Raw genomic sequence first — 22,511 nt, 5'->3', positions numbered from 1 at the left:
CCTTAAAACCGGTTCCCGCTATGATGTCACATACTCAGGGCTGGCTGGCTGGCTCAGCGGGGCAGCTCGAATGCCAACTTTGCGGTCGATTTTAACTCTCAAAAATAAATATTTTTTTAAATTCCCATTTATGCAGCATACAAGAGTCAAGGATGGAGATACTATCCACTCAGAAATTTATTTAAAAATAAAGGTTCTGCGTATATCCTTTAAGTACTTTTAGTCGGGAGTTTTACTAAGTCCGACATGTTGGATCCTAAACATAGCACCTACTTTTCCGTACGCATCTTTTCTGTAATTTCATGCTTATCTAAGTAAAGGTTTTTAAAGATGTAAATTATAGTGTTATATAAACATTCCAAATGGCTGTGTTCTGCACCTATGAAAACACAAATGTCCTTCTATACTTTTCTTTCTGAGAGTGACGGAGCCCATAATTCTGCAAGACTCCAGCAACTCAATGCAGTCATTTACAGACAGAGCCCATGAAAGGGAACATACTGTACTGTTTACGTGCATGTGTACACCAACATACATACAGTATGTGGCATATGTTGAGGATGACGTATGTTATAATTGGTGAAGGAAAAGGGATGGTGAACTGACAGGTCCAAAGCTTACCAGGTATTCAGAAATTCTTCAACATTTACAGTAGTACAGTATGTAATGGGGCCTGACAAGTAATTATGGACAATCACTCTTGCATCACATCAGTATGCTAAAAGTAATTTACTACAACAAATACTAGATCAACTAACCTACTAGCTGCCTTATATCCTTAAGCAAATATGATGCATGTCTTTCTGTCCATCTGTGGCACTTGCATTCACTGATATTTTAGTTAGAAATAAATGGCGAATGGGCGGCATGGTGGTGTAGTGGTTAGCGCTGTCAGCTCACAGCAAGAAGGTCCGGGTTCGAGCCCCGTGGCCGGTGAGGGCCTTTCTGTGTGGAGTTTGCATGTTCTCCCCGTGTCCGCGTGGGTTTCCTCCGGGTGCTCCGGTTTCCCCCACAGTCCAAAGACATGCAGGTTAGGTTAACTGGTGACTCTAAATTGACCGTAGGTGTGAATGTGAGTGTGAATGGTTGCCTGTGTCTATGTGTCAGCCCTGTGATGACCTGGCGACTTGTCCAGGGTTTACCCCGCCTTTCGCCAGTAGTCAGCTGGGATAGGCTCCAGCTTGCCTGCGACCCTGTAGAACAGGATAAAGCGGCTAGAGATAATGAGATGAGATAAATGGCGAATGAATCATTGATTTGGTTAGATATAGTTTTTGTTGCTACTGCCTCATATAGAGGCGGTAGCCATTATGTCATGTCATCGTGCTGTAAGAATGTAAGAGTGTAACAATTGCGCACTGCGCATAAGGATTACAACCACCAGAACAGTGAATCGTGATCTCACGATATGAACAATTGAGCTTGCGTTATCATCGTGTTGTAAGAATGTAAGAATGAGTGTAACAATAGCGCACTGCGCATAAGTATTACAATCACCAGAATGGCGAATCGTGATCTCGCAATATGAACAGTTGATCTCGCGTTATCAAAAGGTACACAAGAACGAGTATAAGAATGAGTGTAACAATAGCAAAACTTCGTAACCAATTAGCACTTATCCTGATCAAGTTCAATTACCCGTTCTATTTCTTGATAAACTTCGGAACTAATCAGAACTAGAAACGAAATAAGAAAAACCTCGTTATAACTTCTAAAGGCCAATTTATGCTGACAACGCAGTCCTCGCAGATGGCGTCGCAGAAGGCGTCTGTGTAGCCCCCCCACCTTCGCAGATGCTCTGCGCACACCTCCCAAAAATTGTGACCACCGCAGAAGCCTTGCAGACAGCGTCGCAGACAAGAGGGCTCTGATTGGTCCACTCTACATCCGCTGTACACGCACTTCCGCTTCCCTACTTTCCCGGTTTGGTTTGTTTTCACGACCGCCATTTTTAAAAACACGAGCGAAGATGGAGCAGCACGAAGAGCGGTTGATCGAGGAAGTACGTACGTCTATACGACTCCAGTTCTAGTCATTATAAGTAACCGGAGGATAAACACTCCACTAACCACACCCACCAACTACTCCTAGCGATTTCGCGACTTCGCGCCCCCTTGTGTTGTGGCGGTGAATAACATCGCGCACGCCTATTACTCCCCGCTCAGCGATAAATTACAACTGTCTGCGAAAAGCTATCTGCGAAAGCCTTGCCGCAAGAGCATGCAGAGGCCCTTAGTATCGGAAGATAATCGGCAGATAAAAAGACAAACGAAATTCACCTCGTGGTTCACCAAGGCTACTGATTCGATATCTAGTGAGTGGTGTTTATTTTAAGTAAATATACCTTCTGATTATCGCAGCTTTTGTTTGGTTCTTCTGAAAAGTCAAATGAAAGGCTTTGCAAGTTGTTGTGGGGTTTTTTGTTTAGCTTTCTGGCAGATATTTAGGCCAAGACAATTCATGAACAAGTGCTTTCTTACTATTTTGAAAATAGATACAGTTCACAGCACTGTATTTTGAACAAAGCCCTGATGCTGCTCACAGCTTGGTGATGCTTGCAAGAGATGAGGCGAGTATAATTGATAACATGTACAGTATATATGCTATATTTACTGTATGGACATTGTATCAGAAAACAATTTTATTTTTAAGCAGTAGCCGCGTGTACCCATAAGGTACCTATTTTTATAAGCTTCCTGTTGGATATTAAAAATCACATCACGGTCACAAGATTTGTTCAAAATTTGTATCCATACTGCTAGTTACACATTATTAACTCTGAACCATGTACAGGAACATGGACAAAGATAATACTGCAATAACTTTTACTCTAGTATGGGGACAAAATAAAAAATATGCTCACAGTGACAATGTGAATTGGGGTATGTTTTAAAATATACCCACAAGACTAAAAAAATGTGTAAAAACCCCCCCCACACACATACACAGGTAGTCGTCGACTTACGACTGCGTTTGGTTATGACTGACCGGTCGTAAACCGATCTGGTCGTAAGTCGGCCTGTGTTAAATGAACGCAAGTATATTGTGATGTGCAATGATATTGTAATCATCTTAAAGTCTTATTTTATCAACATTTTCTTATTTCATCACCTTGGCTCATTATTTGGTTTAAGTCAAACACTGCATACTACACTGCGTACAGTACAATTCGTTTAATATGTGCAAAACAAAAAATATGAAATACAGGTGTGAAAAATAGAAAACATTTTAGTTTGAAACATACCAAAATACAAATGTAAAACATAGCAAAATACAAAATTTAGTGACCGCTGGCATCACTGGTGCTTGGCTGTGGGTCGTCTACGTCATCATCAGCTGTTGCAGCGCTCGGGCTGGTGGGAGCATTTGCTCGTTTCATAAACCAGGAGCTGGGGCGGAAACTGTATGACGGAGTGCGCGGGGGAGCGCGAGAGAGACTGCGCATGTGCCTGGAGCTGAAACTGTTGTGCGCGGCGAGAGGCGCTACCGGGAGCTGGGGCGGAAACTGTCGTACGCTCAGCTAGCTCAGCTGGGAAACACTTGCCAGTCATAACCAGACGGTCATAAAGTCGATCGGTTGTAAGTCGCATAGGTCGTAAGTTGACGACTACCTGTGTGTGTGTGTGTATATATATATATCACTCACACACACACACACACAGGGCTCGAAATTCTTTTTTTTTTTTCACCAGCCAGCCGGACTAGTTACCTTCCAAAGTAACTAGCCAAACTGAAAATCAACTAGCCAAAATTTGTTCATGTATGAATTTTACTTCTGTCAAAAATAACGCAAAAGAGAGTAGTTACCATTGTTCATGACTAATGTGCATTTATTTCAAGACCCGAGTATTTTGATACTGTTGTTAAATACATAAATGAGAACAACACAGAGCACCATAATATAATATCAACAAATAATATATTAGAAAACTTGGCAACTTGGTGTATGAGTATTGAAAGCAAATATACTTACTATCATGACTATAGCACCCAAAATATGTCCAACATGCTTTCTGTATTTAACCATTTATGAGAGAGAAAGCATTAGGAGCTTCATACTGACTAGGAATCAACTTGAAAAAAACTATTCCATAAAAATCGTATCGCAGCCAAGGCCTACCCTGCTCCCACGTTTGCTTATAAGTCCTTTGTCGTTTCTCCTCTTCAGACCGAGGTCGCTTTGCCCCCGTCTCTGGCGGTTTCTGTACACCTTTCAGAAAATTCCACATCGCAACGTAGCTTCGGCAGATGTAGATGTAAACAACAACAAAAACACGTGTTTAAATGGGCGATAACGTGGCCACATCTATTGAATTTGATAACGTGATGTGGCAGCGGGGGCGTGGCCAAGCGTCGGTCTGTGAATGGAGGGCGGAGTCAGGGAAGGTAAGTGGTGGAATTATTGCACCTGATGGGGATTAACCTGTGTTTGTGTGTCTTCCCCAGTGACCGCGCCCTTTAAAAGGAGAGGAGAGCAGAAAAAGGGAGCTCTCTCTCCCCAACCAGAACACGTGTGTGTGTGTGTGTGTGTGTGTGTGTGTGTGTGTGTGTGTGTGTGTGTGTGTGTGTGTGTTCGCGCGCGCGTGGGGCTGGGAAGTGATAAAAGGCTGAAAAGCTAGCAATAAATAGTTCATGAGAACTCAGTTCTGGCCTGCCGTGCTTCTGTGCTCCACCCACCTGGTCCAATACTACACGTGATTTCCGTGATATTCAACGAGATGCGTTATATGCATGCGCAGTAGTGAAAAAACCGACAGCCTGACTCATACACGATATGATTCGGAATTCTTCTGTATTTTCCGTCCTGCCGATAAACACATCGATTAACACAGACATGGCACACGCTTAATATGTGGCGGCTTTAGTTGACGGTGTGTCTGAATCTTCGCTTCATATATATTTTTTATTTTCAACTAGCCAGCCGGGCTGGCTAGTGACAGGAATTACCTGCCAAATGACAAATTAAGTCGCCTCAGGCGACCGGACCACCGTGAATTTCGAGCCCTATACAGTTAGGTCCATATATATTTGGACACTGACACAAATTTTGTTTTTTTACCTGTTTCCTGAAACATATTCAGGTTATAGTTATATAATGGACATGGACATAAAGTCCAGACTTTGAGCTTTCATTTGAGGGTATCCACATTAAAACTGGATGAAGGGTTTAGGAGTTTCAGCTCCTTAACATGTGCCACCCTGTTTTTAAAGGGACCAAAAGTAATTGGACAATTGACTCAAAGGCTATTTCATGGGTAGGTGTGGGAAATTCCTTCATTATGTCATTCTCAATTAAGCAGATAAAAGGCCTGGAGTTGATTTGAGGTGTGGTGCTTGCATTTGGAAGATTTTGCTGTGAAGAAAACATGTGGTCAAAGGAGCTCTCCATGCAGGTGAAACAAGCCATCCTTAAGCTGCGAAAACAGAAAAAACCCATCCGAGAAATTGCTACAATATTAGGAGTGGCAAAATCTACAGTTTGGTACATCCTGAGAGAGAGAGAGAGAGAGAGAGAGAGAGAGAGAGAGAGAGAGAGAGAGAAAGAAAGAAAGAAAGAAAGAAAGAAAGAAAGCACTGGTAAACTCATCAATGCAAAAAGACCTGGACACTCACAGAAGACAACAGTGGTGGATGATCGCAGAATAATTTCCATGGTGAAGAGAAACCCCTTCACAACAGCCAAACAAGTGAACAACACTCTCCAGGAGGTAGGCGCATCAATATCCAAATCTACCATAAAGAGAAGACTGTATGAAAGTAAATACAGAGGGTTCACTGCACGGTGCAAGCCACTCATAAGCCTCAAGAATAAAAAGGCTAGATTGGACTTTGCTAAAAAACATCTAAAAAAAGCCAGCACAGTTCTGGAAGAACATTCTTTGGACAGATGAAACCAAGATCAACCTCTACCAGAATGATGGAAAGAAAAAAGTATGGCAAAGGCATGGTACAGCTCATGATCCAAAGCATACCACATCATCTGTAAAACACGGCGGAGACAGTGTGATGGCTTGGGCATGCATGGCTGCCAGTGGCACTGGGTCACTAGTGTTTATTGATGATGTGACACAGGACAGAAGCAGCCGGATGAATTCTGAGGTATTCAGAGACATACTGTGTGCTCAAATCCAGCCAAATGCAGCCAAACTGATTGGTCGGCATTTCATAATACAGATGGACAATGACCCAAAACATAAAGCCAAAGCAACCCAGGAGTTTATTAAAGCAAAGAAGTGGAATATTCTTGAATGGCCAAGTCAGTCACCTGATCTCAACCCAATTGAGCATGCATTTCACTTGTTAAAGACTAAACTTCAGACAGAAAGGCCCACAAACAAACAGCAACTGAAAACCGCTGCAATAAAGGCCTGGCAGAGCATTAAAAAGGAGGAAACACAGCGTCTGGTGATGTCCATGAGTTCAAGACTTCAGGCAGTCATTGCCAACAAAGGGTTTTCAACCAAGTATTAGAAATGAACATTTTATTTACAATTATTTAATTTGTCCAATTACTTTTGAGCCCCTGAAATGAAGGGATTGTGTTTAAAAAATGCTTTAGTTCCTCACATTTGTATACAATCATTTTGTTCAACCCACTGAATTAAAGCTGAAAGTCTGAACTTCAACTGCATCTGAATTGTTTTGTTCAAAATTCATTGTGGTAATGTACAGAACCAAAATTAGAAAAATGTTGCCTCTGTCCAAATATTTATGGACCTAACTGTATATAAGCAAAACAAAAAACTTCCAAGGTAATGGTAATGAAAGGACTCTGGTTAAGCAGGATTTATGTAAGACTCATTGACTTCTATAAATGACTCGTGACCTTGCTTGAACAATGATGGTGACGACATCCTACTGTTCATTCGTCAGGAAAGAAACCAGGCTAAATGGAGCAGGATGAAGAGAGAGGCCTGGAAAGAATTTACATTAATCAGAGCTGACAGATCTAGTCTACTATTGGGAGATTCAGCTAAGGCTCTTTTTGTGCATAAGGATATATTAATAAAGTGTCCAAGAATAATTATGGACATATAAAATTTGTGCCACATTGTGAAACATCCACGTATCCATTCATTAACTATAACCCAAAGCTCAGGATCAACCTACAGCCATACACATTGGTATGTTTAAAAGAATTTTAAATTCCTTAACTGGGCAGAAGACAGTAATATTTCTGCAACGTGACAGTGTGGGGATGGAGATGGGGTGTTGAAATGGAGTAGGGATGGTGTTACGAATGGATTCACTAGAACAACTGGTGATTAGTAGAGACTTTCCAGTGTAAGTGGACTACAAAATTTTGGATTTAACAACTGAATGGGTGCAAATTAACTAAAGCTTTACTAGATCTGGGATTTGCATTACTTGATTTTTTTCTGTACCATTTTTCACCATTAATCACCTTACAGTAGCTTTGAACACTTCTACTCTATCCTGTCTGTCCCTGCTCAGAACACTTGCTTCGCACAATCCTGCTTCCTCCCAACCCTTCTACTAGTATCTCTCTTACTTGTGAAGCGTCTTTTGGCGATGAGTTTCTCCACAGTTCCATTAAGCACCAACACTTGTAGCAGGTATTCCTGTGTGGAGTCGAGGCCTGCCACAGTGGCCCGACCGCGCGTTGTGGTCAGCATCAGCTCTGGCTGAGGAACTTCTAGAGGACGTGAACAGAACCAGATATATTATTTCATCATAAACAACAGCTTGACCAAATGATACATCACATGAAGAGAAGAAGCAGCCTTTATTTGGTCATGTGTACTCAAGCATTTAACCCATCTGAAGCAGTGAACACACACATGCATACACAAGTGAGCAATGAGCACACACACACACACACATATACTCAGAGCAGTGGGCAGCTATGCTACAGTGCCCGGGGAGCAGTTGGGGGTTAGGTGCCTTGCTCAAGGGCACTTCACCCATGATACGGAGGGAGGGGAAAATGCTGTTCATTCACTCAACTCCCCTCACATTTTTCCTGCCAGTCCCAGGAATCAAACCGGCGACCCTTTGGGTCCAAAGCTGCTTCTCTAACCTTCAGGCCATGGCTGTCCCCATGTAGACACCGGACCATCACACCTACATGTGAGCCATTACCTAACAGTTGCCACAAAGTTGTAAGCACATAGTTATCTGGCATGTCTACGTATGTTGTAGCATTAGAATTCTTTTCAGTGGAACTAAGGTACCCAAACTTGTTCCAGAGTGACAATGCACCTGTGCACAAAGCAAGGTCCCTAAAGACATGGTTTTCCACGTTTGGTGTGAAAGAACTTGAATGGCCTGCACAGAACCTTGACCCCAACCTCACTGAACACCTTTGGGACAAACTAGAATTGTGTGAGTCTGTGCGTGCACACACCAGGCCTCCTCACTCAACTTCAGTGACCCCAAACCTCACGACTGCTCTTGTAGTTGATTGGGCACAAATCCCTATATTCACACAGAGAAATGTACTGGAAAGCCTTTATAACAGCAAATGGAGGACCAACTTTATATAAATCCCCATGGTTTTAGAATGGAATGGTCAACAAGCACAAATAGGTACGATGGAAAGGTGTCCACATACTTTTGGCTATATAGCATGTTGCTTCACTGTAAAGCCTAGGTCACAACTGGACGTACGATTTTTTGGCCGTGCGATTTTTGGCGTTTCCCAAATCGCTGCGTTTTTTTTGTTCGTGGAGAAAGACGCACGTTGGCCATAAGTTTGTCTTGCAACCTGAAAAAAACGTAAGTACCCGTAGAGTTTGTTTGACATGACAAAGAACCTCTGCGGCCGGTCTGCGGACAGTCTACGGCTCGAAAATCAGCACGTCACAAGCGCGCCCTCCGTGCGTTTCTTACGTTTTTTTGCACGTAGACCAGCCGTAGGAGCACGTACAGCCGGTTGTGACCGAGGCTTAAAGGAACAGTCCACCGTACTTCCATAATGAAATATGCTCTTATCTGAATTGAGACGAGCTGCTCCGTACCTGTCCGAGCTTTGCGCGACCTCCCAGTCAGTCAGACGCAGTCAGACGTGCTGTCACTCCTGTTAGCAATGTAGCTAGGCTCAGTATGGCCAATGGTATTTTTTGGGGCTGTAGTTAGATGCGACCAAACTCTTCCGCGTTTTTCCTGTTTACATAGGTTTATATGACCAGTGATATGAAACAAGTTCAGTTACACAAATTGAAACGTAGCGATTTTTTATGCTATGGAAAGTCTGCACTATAATGACAGGCGTACTAACACCTTCTGCGCGCTTCGGCAGCGCATTGATATCTGAGCTCCGTATCAATGTGCTGCCGAAGCGCACAGAAGGTGTTAGTACGCCTGTCATTATAGTGTGGACTTTCCATAGCACAGAAAATTGCTACGTTTCAATTTGTGTAACTGAACTTGTTTCATATCACTGGTCATATAAACCTATGTAAACAGGAAAAACGCGGAAGAGTTTGGTCGCATCTAACTACAGCCCCAAAAAAATACCATTGGCCATACTGAGCCTAGCTACATTGCTAACAGGAGTGACAGCGCGTCTGACTGCGTCTGACTGACTGGGAGGTCGCGCAAAGCTCGGACAGGTACGGAGCAGCTCGTCTCAATTCAGATAAGAGCATATTTCATTATGGAAGTACGGTGGACTGTTCCTTCAAGTTTCAAACCAGAAGGTAACTTGAAGATTCAAGGTTGAAGATGTTTATATAGGTTATTAAAAAGTCTTCATGTGTTTGGTCTATCCTCCAGCCATCTCCATAGGACTGAACATTCTTGTAGCATTAGACCTGTCTAAATCAGGCTGCCCACAGGAGGACTGGGAGAGACATAATACAGAGATAGCAGAAGAAAGAGACAAAGAACAAGAGGCAATGAAGGAATGATATGCTCAAAGGTTATGGCCACCGGTTATAGCTGTGCAGATTCCTATCTTCATTCCATCACTGTTAAAATGCATCACCCCCTCCCTCACTCTTCTCAGCTCTATTGACGTCTGCCATCAAGCCGAGAGCAAGATCGTAAAGGAATTAAAAGAAGAAAAAAAATTAGCTGTAAGCCAAGTTATGTAATATTACCTGCCCTAACACTTTGGTTAGAAAGTAACGCAGCAGAATCCCAGATTATCTCTGTTGGTTTATTCCCAATGCAATGGCAGATGAATAACTGCTGTACGTGTTAGGGTTTGCCTTTCTAAGTATAACGTTTGTGTCAAGCAAGTTCTGTTTGTGCAAGCTTGAATCAGTCATTATCTCAAAATCCAAATAGGCTATGCTTCACAATAAGGTTATGGTTCAAATTCAAATAGATTTCTTTTCAGCAAATGTTGCAGTTTCAAGAAGTACTTTCAAGTGTAATGTTTAATCTGTAACTTAAAGATCTAATTGAACCTTAACTGTTAATTCTTAGTTAACTAGTTTATGTTCTTTGGGTGCTACCAACTGCAGGCCAATCAGAGTAATTTCTGATTGACAGATGAAACCAATATCAGAGTTGCTGTACAAAAACTAGTTCATTTCTGTTCTTACGCAGGTATGTGAGCTCAAGAAAGGCCTTACCTCTTATGCTGTCGAGATCATTTAAGTCAAACAGAAAACAGGAGAACCATCGCCTGCAGCCAAAATATCTGTCTGAACTTTCTGACCTAAACAGTCTTTAGAAATGTGTAGCATGAAGTGCAACACATTAAATCATGAGTGTCATTAGGAAAAGCAATTTACAAATAGTAAAACATACACAGGACATGGTGAGTTATAATTCTGGGTTGCCTTCGGGCTCAAAATTTGACATAATTTAGACAGTGACTGAATATCTCCTGCTGTTAAGTCAAAAAGTTCTGGCCCTTGCCTCAGCAATTTGTGGGATCTCAAACATAGAGGCCTTCACCTTGCCTAGAAAGTGAGCCGATATATATAAGGTAAATAATGAAAGATGATAATTTAAAAAAAAGAAAGAAAAAGACCCAATCACTGCAAGTAGAGATTAGTGTGATTCCCACTTTCAGAAAGATGTTGGAAGATGGGGAAGCCATAATGGTTAGAGAAGCAGTTTTGGGACTAAAAGGTTGCTGGTTCGATTCCCTGGAGCAGCAGGAATGGCTTAAGTGCCCTTGAGCAAGGCACCTAACCCCCTACTGTAACTTAAGGCTGTAATGTAAGGCTCTAATTTAACAGCTAAGGTTAAATTAGAGCCTTAAGTTACAGGCTGCTCTGGGTATGTTGTACGTTGCTCTGGATACGAGCGTCTGCTAAATGCCTGTAATGTAATATAATGTAATGTAATGTTAGAATCTGCCAGAGGCTTTTTCTCACCTGAGATTGGTTTAACTCTGACTTTGTAGCCTTGTACTGGCCCCTCAACCTCCTTCCATTTCATCTGGAGCCGGTCTTCTGACAAAACCGTCAGCTTTAATCGGCCTGAGGACATAAAGATGCATTTGGAAGTGGGTTAGTAAGCTGTACTATCACAAATAAACAAATCACATACAGTAGTCAAATAAAACAGTTCATGTAAAGGACAAAGTGTGTGCCTGCTTACACAGACTGCGTTGGGACAAAAACCAGTCTGTAAATGTAAGACATGCATGGGAATGAAGGTCACGGAGTGGGGTTTTGGGGGCGATGCTCAGTGGAAATGCCTCCCGATCAAAGACATTCACAGCAGCAATATCTCAATGCCTTCTGTTTGCCTCTCCACAGAGAGGCTGTAAAACACTGGGCGTCTCTAGCGTTTCTCTCTTCTCTCTTCCTCCTTCAGAAAATCCCTGCTCAACTCTGCCCTTGTCTTCAGTTGATCTGCATAATTTCCACATGCTGTCTTCTAACAATTCTCCCTTTTCATGCTCATGTGTCCCTGTTCCTTGCTCTGCTCCAGCTGTCCTCGCACACTCAAAGCAGGCCCTTTACTGTCCCACAAGAGTACAGACAAACAAGGGGTGCAGGAAGTCCATTTCTCAAGGGGTTGAAGGTTAGCACTGGGCACATGACCGGAGTCCAAATGCAGATTTGTGTTAAATTGGCACAGCACTGACCTTCAGTAGCCTGAAGGCCTTTTTTTTTTTGTTACCGTGTTCTCTTTTTTATCAGGGAGCAGTAATAGGAAGAGGGTGGAGGAAGTCTGGCTTTAATAACAGTTGGCAAAAGATCAGACATTTTGTAAGATTTTCTTTGCCCAAGTAACACTACCACCAACCACTGAACCAACAAATTAACAGGCTAGTATCATGGAGTTAGACACAGCATGGGGTAGTACAACAGGATATATCCTGAAAAGAAGCATAAGACTAAAAGCAGTCTTGACTCTTTTAATTAAAAAAAAAAAAAAATATATATATATATATATATATATATATATATATATATATATATGGGCGGCACGGTGGTGTAGTGGTTAGCGCTGTCGCCTCACAGCAAGAAGGTCCTGGGTTCGAGCCCCGGGGCTGGCAAGGGCCTTTCTGTGTGGAGTTTGCATGTTCTCCCCGTGTCCGCGTGGGTTTCCTCCGGGTGCTCCGGTTTCCCCCACAGTCCAAAGACATGCAGGTTAGGTTAACTGGTGACTCTAAATTGACCGTAGGTGTGAATGTGAGTGTGAATGGTTGTCTGTGTCAGCCCTGTGATGACCTGGCGACTTGTCCAGGGTGTACCCCGCCTTTCGCCCATAGTCAGCTGGGATAGGCTCCAGCTTGCCTGCGACCCTGTAGAACAGGATAAAGCGCCTAGAGATAATGAGATGAGATGAGATATATATATGGGCGGCACGGTGGTGTAGTGGTTAGCGCTGTCGCCTCACAGCAAGAAGGTCTGGGTTCGAGCCCCGGGGCTGGCAAGGGCCTTTCTGTGTGGAGTTTGCATGTTCTCCCCGTGTCCGCGTGGGTTTCCTCCGGGTGCTCCGGTTTCCCCCACAGTCCAAAGACATGCAGGTTAGGTTAACTGGTGACTCTAAAATTGACCGTAGGTGTGAATGGTTGTCTGTGTCTATGTGTCAGCCCTGTGATGACCTGGCGACTTGTCCAGGGTGTACCCCGCCTTTCGCCCATAGTCAGCTGGGATAGGCTCCAGCTTGCCTGCGACCCTGTAGAAGGATAAAGCAGCTAGAGATAACGAGATGAGATGATATATATATATATATATATATATATATATAATTCTCCAGGCAATTTCAAAATCCAAACAATCCAAAACACTCTTTAACTTTTCATAACGGGCATAAACTCTCTCTCTCTCTCCTCTTTTTCCTTCGTCAGCCATAAAATTTAAACCACCCATCTAATATTGTGTAGGTCCCCCTTGTGCCACCAAAACAGCTCTGATCTATTGAGGCATGGACTCCACAAGAAGACCTCTGAAGGTGTGCTATGGTATCTGGCACCAAGACGTCAGCAGCAGATCCTTTAGGTCCGGTAAGTTGCGAAGTGGGGCCTCCATGGATGAAACTTGTTTGTCCAGCACATCCCACAGATGCTCGACCAGATTGAGATGTGGGGAATTTGGAGTCAGCACCTTGAACTCTTTTTCATGTTAGGGCACATTATCCTGCTGAAAGAAGCCAGGACCCAAGGTTTCCCAGCAGAATGCCGCGCAGAACATCACACTGCCTCTGCCAATTTGCCTTCTTTCTGTAGTGCATCCTGGTGCCATCTCATCCCCAGGTAAGTGATGCGCATGCACCTGGCCATCAGCATGATATAAAAGAAAATGTCATTCATCAGACCAGTCCACCTTTTTGCACTGCTCCATGATCCAGTTCTAATGCTCACATGCCTACTGTACGGTAGGCAGTGGACAAGGGTCAGTAAGGGCACAGTGACTAGCTTGGTGCTACACAGCCCCATACGCAGCAAACGGAGAGGCAATGTGTTCTGACACCTTTCTATCATAGCCAACATGAACTTTTTTGGAAATTTGTGCTACAGTTACTCTTCTGTGGGCTCAGACTTGACAGGATAGCCTTCGCTCCCCACGTGAGCCATGGGCATCAATGACCCAATCACCAGTTCACCGGTTATCCTTCCTTGGACCACATTTGGTTGGTACTAACCACTGCATACCAAGAACACCCCCTAAAACCTGTCATTTTGGAAATGCTCGGACACAGTCATCACAATTTGGCCCTTGTCAAAGTTGCTCAGATCCTTACCCTTGCCCAACAACACATTAACCTCGAGAACTGACTGTTCACTTGCTGCCTGATATATCTCAGTCCTGGACAGGCGCCACTGTAATGAGATAATCATAATGTTATTCACGTCACCTGTAAGCGGTTTTCATGTTATGGCTGATCAGTATGTATATATACCGTGGTGGCTCAGTGGTTAAAGGAACAGTCCACCGTACTTCCATAATGAAATATGCTCTTATCTGAATTGAGACGAGCTGCTCCGTACCTGTCCGAGCTTTGCGCGACCTCCCAGTCAGTCAGACGCAGTCAGACGCGCTGTCACTCCTGTTAGCAATGTAGCTAGGCTCAGCATGGCCAATGGTATTTTTTGGGGCTGTAGTTAGATGCAACCAAACTCTTCCGCGTTTTTCCTGTTTACATTGATATCTGAGCCCCGTATCAATGCGCTGCCGAAGTGCGCAGAAGGTGTTAGTACGCCTGTCATTATAGTGCGGACTTTCCATAGCATAGAAAATCGCTACGTTTCAATTTTTTTAACTGAACCTGTTTCATATCACTGGTCATATAAACCTATGTAAACAGGAAAAGCGCGGAAGAGTTTGGTTGCATCTAACTACAGCCCCAAAAAATACCATTGGCCATGCTGAGCCTAGCTACATTGCTAACAGGAGTGACAGCGCGTCTGACTGCGTCTGACTGACTGGGAGGTCGCGCAAAGCTCGGACAGGTACGGAGCAGCTCGTCTCAATTCAGATAAGAGCATATTTCATTATGGAAGTACGGTGGACTGTTCCTTTAAGGCTCTGGGTTACTAATTAGGAGGTCAGGGATCAAGCCCCATCACTGCCACTGTTGGGCCCTTGAGCAAGGGCCTTAATCCTATCTGCTCCAGGGTCACTGTATCATGGCTGACCCTGTGCTCTGACCCCCACTTTCCTAACAAGCTGGGGTATGCAAAGAAAAATAGTTCATTGTGCTGTAATGTATATTTGACACATAAAGGCTTCTTCTGTGCGTGACCCGAGTCTAAATACAGATGTGTTAAATTGACCTGAAGGCCTTTTTTGTGTTGCAGTGTTCTTTCTTTATCAGGAAGCAGTAATAGGAAGAGGGTGGAGAAAGTCTGTCTTTTAATAACAGCTTAAGGAGCTAGCTGCTTAAAAAGAGTGTGTATACATACCTATCCAATCAACTGATTATGTGGCAGCAGAGCAATGCATAAAATCATCCAGATAAAGATAAGAGCTTTAGCTAGGGTTAAAGTAGAACGCCAGAGTCCCCATTTCAGTGGAAAATGTGATCAGGTTGGCAATGTTGGCATATTCTAACGATACACTGTACATACTTTTCACCCCTTTTATGTGTACAAATGTTGGTTCAATCAACAATGTTGTGTACAGTAGAGGAATGTGTACATGAGCATGTGTACGATAAACATCACATACTCATTGTATGACTCAATCCATCTATCATCCATAATCGCTTATCCTGTGCAGGGTTGCGGGCAAGCTGGAGTCTATCCCAGCTGACTATGGGCGAGAGGCAGGGTACACCCTGGACACGTCGCCAGATCATCGCAGGGCTGACACATGGAGGCAAACAACCATTCATACTCACATTCACACCTACGGTCAATTTAGAGCCACCAATTAGCCTAACCTGCATGTCTTTGGACTGTGGGGGAAACCGGAGCACCCAGAGGAAACCCATGCAGACTCCACACAGAAAGGCCCCCATCGGCCACTGGGCTCGAACCCAGAACCTTCTTGCTGTGAGGCGACAGTGTTCACCACTACACCACTGTGCCGCCCCCCCCAATCCATCCATCAGTTTAAAAATTACTATGCAAAGTAGGCAGGACTCATCTCATCTCATCTCATTATCCCTAGCCGCTTTATCCTTCTACAGGGTCGCAGGCAAGCTGGAGCCTATCCCAGCTGACTACGGGCGAAAGGCGGGGTACACCCTGGACAAGTCGCCAGGTCATCACAGGGCTGACACATAGACACAGACAACCATTCACACTCACATTCACGCCTACGGTCAATTTAGAGTCACCAGTTAACCTAACCTGCATGTCTTTGGACTGTGGGGGAAACCGGAGCACCCGGAGGAAACCCACGCGGACACGGGGAGAACATGCAAACTCCACACAGAAAGGCCCTCGCCGGCCACGGGGCTCGAACCCAGGACCTTCTTGCTGTGAGGCGACAGCGCTAACCACTACACCACCGTGCCGCCCATAGGCAGGACTGCATGTCACAAAAGGGGGAAGATTTATAATTCTAATACTGATGTACAGTGCCTTGCAAAAGTATTCATCCCCCTTGATGTTTGTCCTGTTTTGTCGCATTACAAGCTGGAATTAAAATGGATTTTTGGGGGGTTAGCACCATTTGATTTACACAACATGCCTACAACTTTAAAGGTGCAAATTGTTGTTTTATTGTGACACAAACAATAATTAAGATGAAAAAACAGAAATCTGGAGTGTGCATAGGTATTCACCCCCCCCCAAAGTCAAGACTTTGTAAAGCCGTCTTTTGCTGCAATTCCAGCTGCAAGTCTCTTGGGGTATGTCTCTATTAGCTTAGCACATCTAGCCACTGGGATTTTTGCCCATTCCTCAAGGCAAAAGTGCTCTAACTTCTTCAAATTAGATGGGTGGTGTTAGTGTACAGCAATCTTCAAGTTATGCCACAGATTCTCAATTGGACTGAGGTCTGGGCTTTGATTAGGCCATTCCAAGACATTTAAATGTTTCCCTTTAAACCATTCCAGTGTAGCTTTAGCAGTATGTTCAGGGTCATTGTCCTGCTGGAACATGAACTTTCATCCCAGTCTCAAACCTCTGGCTGACTCAAACAGGTTTTCCTCCAGAATTGCCCTGTATTTAGTGCCATCCATCTTTCCTTCAGTCCTGACCAGCTTTCCTGTCCCTGCAGATGAAAAATATCCCCACAGCATGATGCTGCCACCACCATGCTTCACTGTAGGAATGGTGTTCTCAGGGTGTTGGGTTTGCACCACACATGGCATTTCCCATGGCCAAAAAGTTCAATTTTAGTCTCATTTGACCAGAGAATCTTCTTCCATGTGTTTGGGGAGTCTGCCACATGCTGTTGGGCAAACTCTAAACGTGTTTTCTTAAGCAATTACTTTTTTCTGGCCACTCTTCCATAAAACCCCACTCTGTGGAGTGTACAGCTTAAAGTGGTCCTATGGACAGATACTCCCATCTCCGCTGTGGATCTTTGTAGCTCCTTCAGTGTTATCTCTGGTGTCTTTGTCGCATCTCTGATTAATGCCCTACTTGCCTGGTCTGTGGGCTTTGGTGGGCGGCCTTCTCTTGTCAGGTTTGTAGTGGTACCATATTTTTTTCCATTTTGCTATAATGGATTTAATGATGCTCCCTGGGATAGTCAAAATTTGGGATTTTTTTTTATAACCCAACCCTGGTCCATACTTCTGCACAACTTTGTCTCTGACCTGTCTGGAGTGCTCCTTGGTTTTCATGTTGCTTGCTTAGTAGTGTTCCAGAGTCAGGGTCCTTCCAGAACAGGTTGGTTTATACAGACATCATGCGACACTTTGATTGCACACAGGTAGAGCTTAATCAACTAATTATGTGACTTATGAAGTGAATTGGTTGGACCAGCTCTTATTTAGGGCTTTCATTTGAAAGGGGGTGAATACCTATGTACACTCCAGATTTCTGCTTTTTCCATCTTAATTATTGTTTGTGTCACAATAAAACAACGATTTGCACCTTTCAAGTTGTAGGCATGTTGTGTAAATCAAATGGTGCTAACTCCCCAAAAATCCATTTTAATTCCAGCTTGTAATACGACAAAACAGGACAAACACCAAGGGGGATGAATACTTTTGCAAGGCACTGTAATGTTATGTATAATGCAGGTAAAATTAATAAATCAATAACATGATCAATTAAAAAGCCTGCAACAGATTATACTGTTACTGATCTGTGTATAACTGTAACTGCATCTGAATCAGACATTAAAACTGATTAACATGAGAGTTTCCCGCTTGCTCAAGATTTTTATTTGGGTAAACATTTTAGCTCAAAGATGAACAATGCAGTTTTGTACCTTGTGTAGAAACCTCAGAGGCCAGCATTAGAAGAATTATCCCAACAAGGGCTGACATTGGACATGGATAGAGAGGAAGACGTGAGAGAAGACCGAAAGAACACCAGAGCACTGGGACACCTGCAAAAGATCACAAAGAGGAGATTAAAAAACAGGCGTTTTCTTTGAATGTAACTGTTATTACTGTCAGATGGCCACCAATTACAAGGCCAGCCACAGAGACATATTAATACATTAAAGCTTGATTACTATTTTGAAACCAGGAGGCAAAAGACAACAAGGATTTTAAAGGCGTTTACCAAACCAGTTTGCTTTGGGGATTAAAAAGACCGAGTACTGGCAACTGGAAGAGTTCAGGTTAATTTCCACTCATACCATGTTGCACTTTATACAGTCCTGTTTGTGTGTGTACAAGGATGAAATATCAGGGGATCTGACTACATGTTGTCAATGATGTTGGTATCAAAGGATATCAACAGCCTGGAATCAAATACAAATCATCTTCTTCTTTTGGCTGCTCCCGATTAGGGGTCACCACAGCAGATCTTTCGTCTCCATTTCTCCCTGTCTTCCGCATCCTTCTCTACCACACCTGCCACTTTCATGTCCTCTCTCACCGCATCCATGTATCTCCTCTTTGGCCTTCCTTGTTTTCGTGTGCCTGGCAGCTTCATCCTCAACATTCTCCTTCCAACATGCTCTGCATCTCTTCTCAGGATGTGCCCATACCATTTCGGTCTCATCTCTCTTAGCTTAATTCCCAAGCTCTCCATATGTGCTGTCCGTCTGATGTGCTTGTTCCTTATCCTGTCCAACCTCGTCACTCCCATCGCAAACCTTAACATCCTCAACTCTGCCACCTCCAACTTTGCCTCCTGTCTCTTCGTTAAGGGTACGGTCTCCAATCCATGCATTACAGCTGGTCTTATACATCTTACCTTTCACTTTTGCTGGGACTTTCCTATCACAAATGACTCCCGAAATCCTTCTCCAACTGCTCCACCCTGCCTGTACTCTCTTTCTCACCTCACTATCACAGCCCCCATTTTCCTGCACAGTTGACCCCAGGTACCCGAATTCACCAACTTTCTTTACGTCTACTCCTTGCATCTTCACTACACTCTCATCCCCATTCTCATTGACACACATGTATTCTGTTTTGCTACTGCTCACCTTCATTCCTCTTCGTTCCAATGCATACCTCCATCTCTCCAAACCCAGCTCAACCTCCTTTCTACTTTCACCACATATCACAATATCATCTGCAAAAATCATGTTCCATGGTGACTCTTGCCTCACTTTGTCCGTCAAGCTATCCATCACTATGGCAAACAAGAAAGGACTCAAGGCAGATCCTTGATGGAGTCCCACCTTCACCTTGAACCATTCAGTCATTCCAACTGCACACCTCATTGCTGTTTCACTGTTCTCATATACCCCTTTTCCACCAAATCAGTTCCAGGGCTGGTTTGGGGCCAGTGCTTAGTTTGGAACCGGGTTTTCTGTTTCCACTGACAAAGAACTGGCTCTGGGCCAGAAAAACCGGTTCCAGGGTAGCACCAGCTCTTTGCTAGCCTGGGAAATCTCATGCTGCTTTGCACAATCGTTCCGATCTGAAAAGACAGCATGGAAACTATGGTCTGAAGGCTCGCCTGAGTTAGGGAGCCAATCAGAGAGTGGGGAGGGGTGGAAAGACGGTGACGCGTACTACTCGACAAACGGGTAGTTTATTTGGGACTGTTTACGGATCACATTTAACATGGCGGCGAGCGATACGAACCAAACTTTCGATCAAGCTTTAGACACTGTTCTGAATAGTTTAGAGCGAAAGTTTGTTTTAAAAAAAGAACAGCGTTTGGCGTTACAGTCTTTCTTCGCCTCTTTGTCGCTCTAACTACGTCACCGGGTACAACTGCCATGATTGGCCATGGGCTACGTATACGCCAAATGATAGACATTCGCAACGTCCAATAAACGGCCGTTGACAATCGTAAACCACACCTCCCCTACGAGAAATTCAATAGGCGGATTCCAGACCATATTTCACTTGTGATATGGTCTGGTGTTAACCAGACTAGCTCTTTGCTGGGCTAGAGGAAAGAACTGCTTACATCAGTGGGGGGGCATGGAGTTGTTAAGACCAACAACAATAGCAAGACCGCAAGAGGGTGCCATTTTTAAATAAGCGACGAGATGTCATGGATGCGGGGCGACACGGTGGTGTAGTGGTTAGCGCTGTCGCCTCACAGCAAGAAGGTCCAGGTTTGAGCCCCGTGGCCGGCGAGGGCCTTTCTGTGCGGAGTTTGCATGTTCTCCCCGTGTCTGCGTGGGTTTCCTCCGGGTGCTCCGGTTTCCCCCACAGTCCAAAGACATGCAGGTTAGGTTAACTGGTGACTCTAAATTGACCGTAGGTGTGAATGTGAGTGTGAATGGTTGTCTGTGTCTATGTGTCAGCCCTGTGATGACCTGGCGACTTGTCCAGGGTGAACCCCGCCTTTCGCCCGTAGTCAGCTGGGATAGGCTCCAGCTTGCCTGCGACCCTGTAGAACAGGATAAAGCGGCTAGAGATAATGAGATGAGATATCATGGATGCAGTAAAGCAGCAGTCATCCATTATTGTTGTTGTTGCTGCTTCTTCTTCTCCTTCTCCATGTTGTTGTTGCTTCGATGTTCGCGCCAAGGTTTATGCAAACGCAGCGACGTAACTGACGTATACAGTGACGTAATGACGTGGCTCCCCTTAGCACCCCGAGCTATGGAAAAGCAAACTGGTTCTCAGCTGGTTCGCAAGTTGAACGAGTTGTGAACCAGCACTGGCCCCGAACCAGCCCTGGAACTGATTTGGTGGAAAAGGGGCAATACATGTCTTGCACCACTCTAATATACTTCACTTAATGATGTGTACCTGGAATCAAATACAAATCATTAAAGAGGTTTCCTTTACTGATTAATCACCATTAATGCTCCATCTTCATGTAACATGTTTTGATAAGCAAAACTACATTTTAAAATAGAAAATATGTGGAGAAATCTATGAGAGCACGAGACCTGCATTAGTCTTGTAAGGGTGGTGAATTTTATTACCCTCCTCAGTGAGAATGAAGATAATTAAGGGATATGAAACACTTTAAAGTCTAATATACTTTTAAATATTGCCCCCGGACAGGGACAAAGTGATAAGAGTGTAAACAATGATGGGTTGGTGAAGACAGATGTACTGGGATAGTCACAGCATTCACACGAGCAAACCACAGGGTAGAGCAGAACAACATTCATTAGGAGAGCCATGAAAGTTAATGAGGAGAGGGATGTAAACTAAACACCTGTTCAACTTGGTGTTATGAGAGCTGTGCAGATTCATTCACTGTCTTTGTGAACTTCTTTCATTTTCTTGAAATGGCAAGCAATTTAGTCTTGGGCCTGTTCAAATCTTATATATTATTTGTGTGCACTCATAAACAGACCAAGATGACAAAACGTACAACACTTTCATGTGTGAAGGCCGAGTGTAAAGAGATGAGTAGCATGCTATAGATGCACAATGGTGTAACATAGGGAAAAAAATTAAAAATTCAGGTTTTGATTTTATGTACTGAAATAACTATTAGGCACAATTTTTACAATATCTATATAAATTAGTTGTTTTTACCCATTTTAACCTTGAAATCAGCATTTTAATGATTACCCATAATGCATTGTTTATCGCGCTAAAACAAGCAAAAACGTCATAAGACAGTGGAAATACTACCTTTACTACCTTCACGTGGCGTCTTTCTCAATCGCACGTGCCTAGAAGCGTACCTTCTAGAACATTCCTGGGTGGTCACGGACTGTCACGTAGCCTAGTTCGGTTGTGAAACTCGCTAGGATGGAGCATTTTTGCAAGTTTAGTGGCAAACTTTTGCGCCGCAATTTCTCTATTCTCGAAATTTGTAACCTGAAACCCTACAAGAAATGTTTCATAATGTTTGGGATTTTGAAAAATGCTTCTAGCAAGTTTATTTCGCTGTATTTTTCCATGAAACTTGGCATAAATCATCCTTAAGTGATGAGCGTGACATTGTTATTTTGGTATGGGTCACGGAGTTAGTTGGAAGCGGGAGAAATGAGAGTTTCTCAACGACAGCAGCACTTCTCACCATAGATGGCTGGCGTGTTTCACAGCGTTTGGGATTTACTAAATCAACTAAATCTCTAGATCTACTGAAGCTACGAGGATACAAATCATCAGGATTCTAATTTACTGGGTGAGAAGTATTATATATTGTTTTGAAAGGTTTATTCGCGCTACAAGTCCAT

At 43.7% G+C, this 22,511-nt stretch overlaps 1 protein-coding gene across 2 annotated transcripts in view; it reads right to left on the bottom strand.

Moving 5' to 3' along the window:
* The window catches only part of LOC132896979 (collagen alpha-1(XIV) chain), a 93,232-nt gene that overhangs the window by 65,411 nt on the left and 5,310 nt on the right, over positions 1–22,511 (bottom strand). For both annotated transcript variants that reach the window (XM_060938193.1, XM_060938194.1), the window contains exons 2-4: positions 18,213–18,332; positions 11,298–11,402; positions 7,514–7,657 (exon numbers count right to left, since the gene is read on the bottom strand). In XM_060938193.1, coding sequence (XP_060794176.1) covers positions 7,514–7,657; positions 11,298–11,402; positions 18,213–18,270 — 307 coding nt within the window. In that variant the 5' untranslated portion in view covers positions 18,271–18,332. The remainder of the gene's footprint in view (positions 1–7,513; positions 7,658–11,297; positions 11,403–18,212; positions 18,333–22,511) is intronic.

This window comes from Neoarius graeffei, chromosome 13 (genome assembly GCF_027579695.1).
Source record: "Neoarius graeffei isolate fNeoGra1 chromosome 13, fNeoGra1.pri, whole genome shotgun sequence".
Classification (NCBI taxonomy): Eukaryota; Metazoa; Chordata; class Actinopteri; order Siluriformes; family Ariidae; genus Neoarius; species Neoarius graeffei.
The sequence above is the reverse complement of the archived record's forward strand: the minus strand, read 5'-3'. Positions and strand labels throughout refer to the sequence as shown.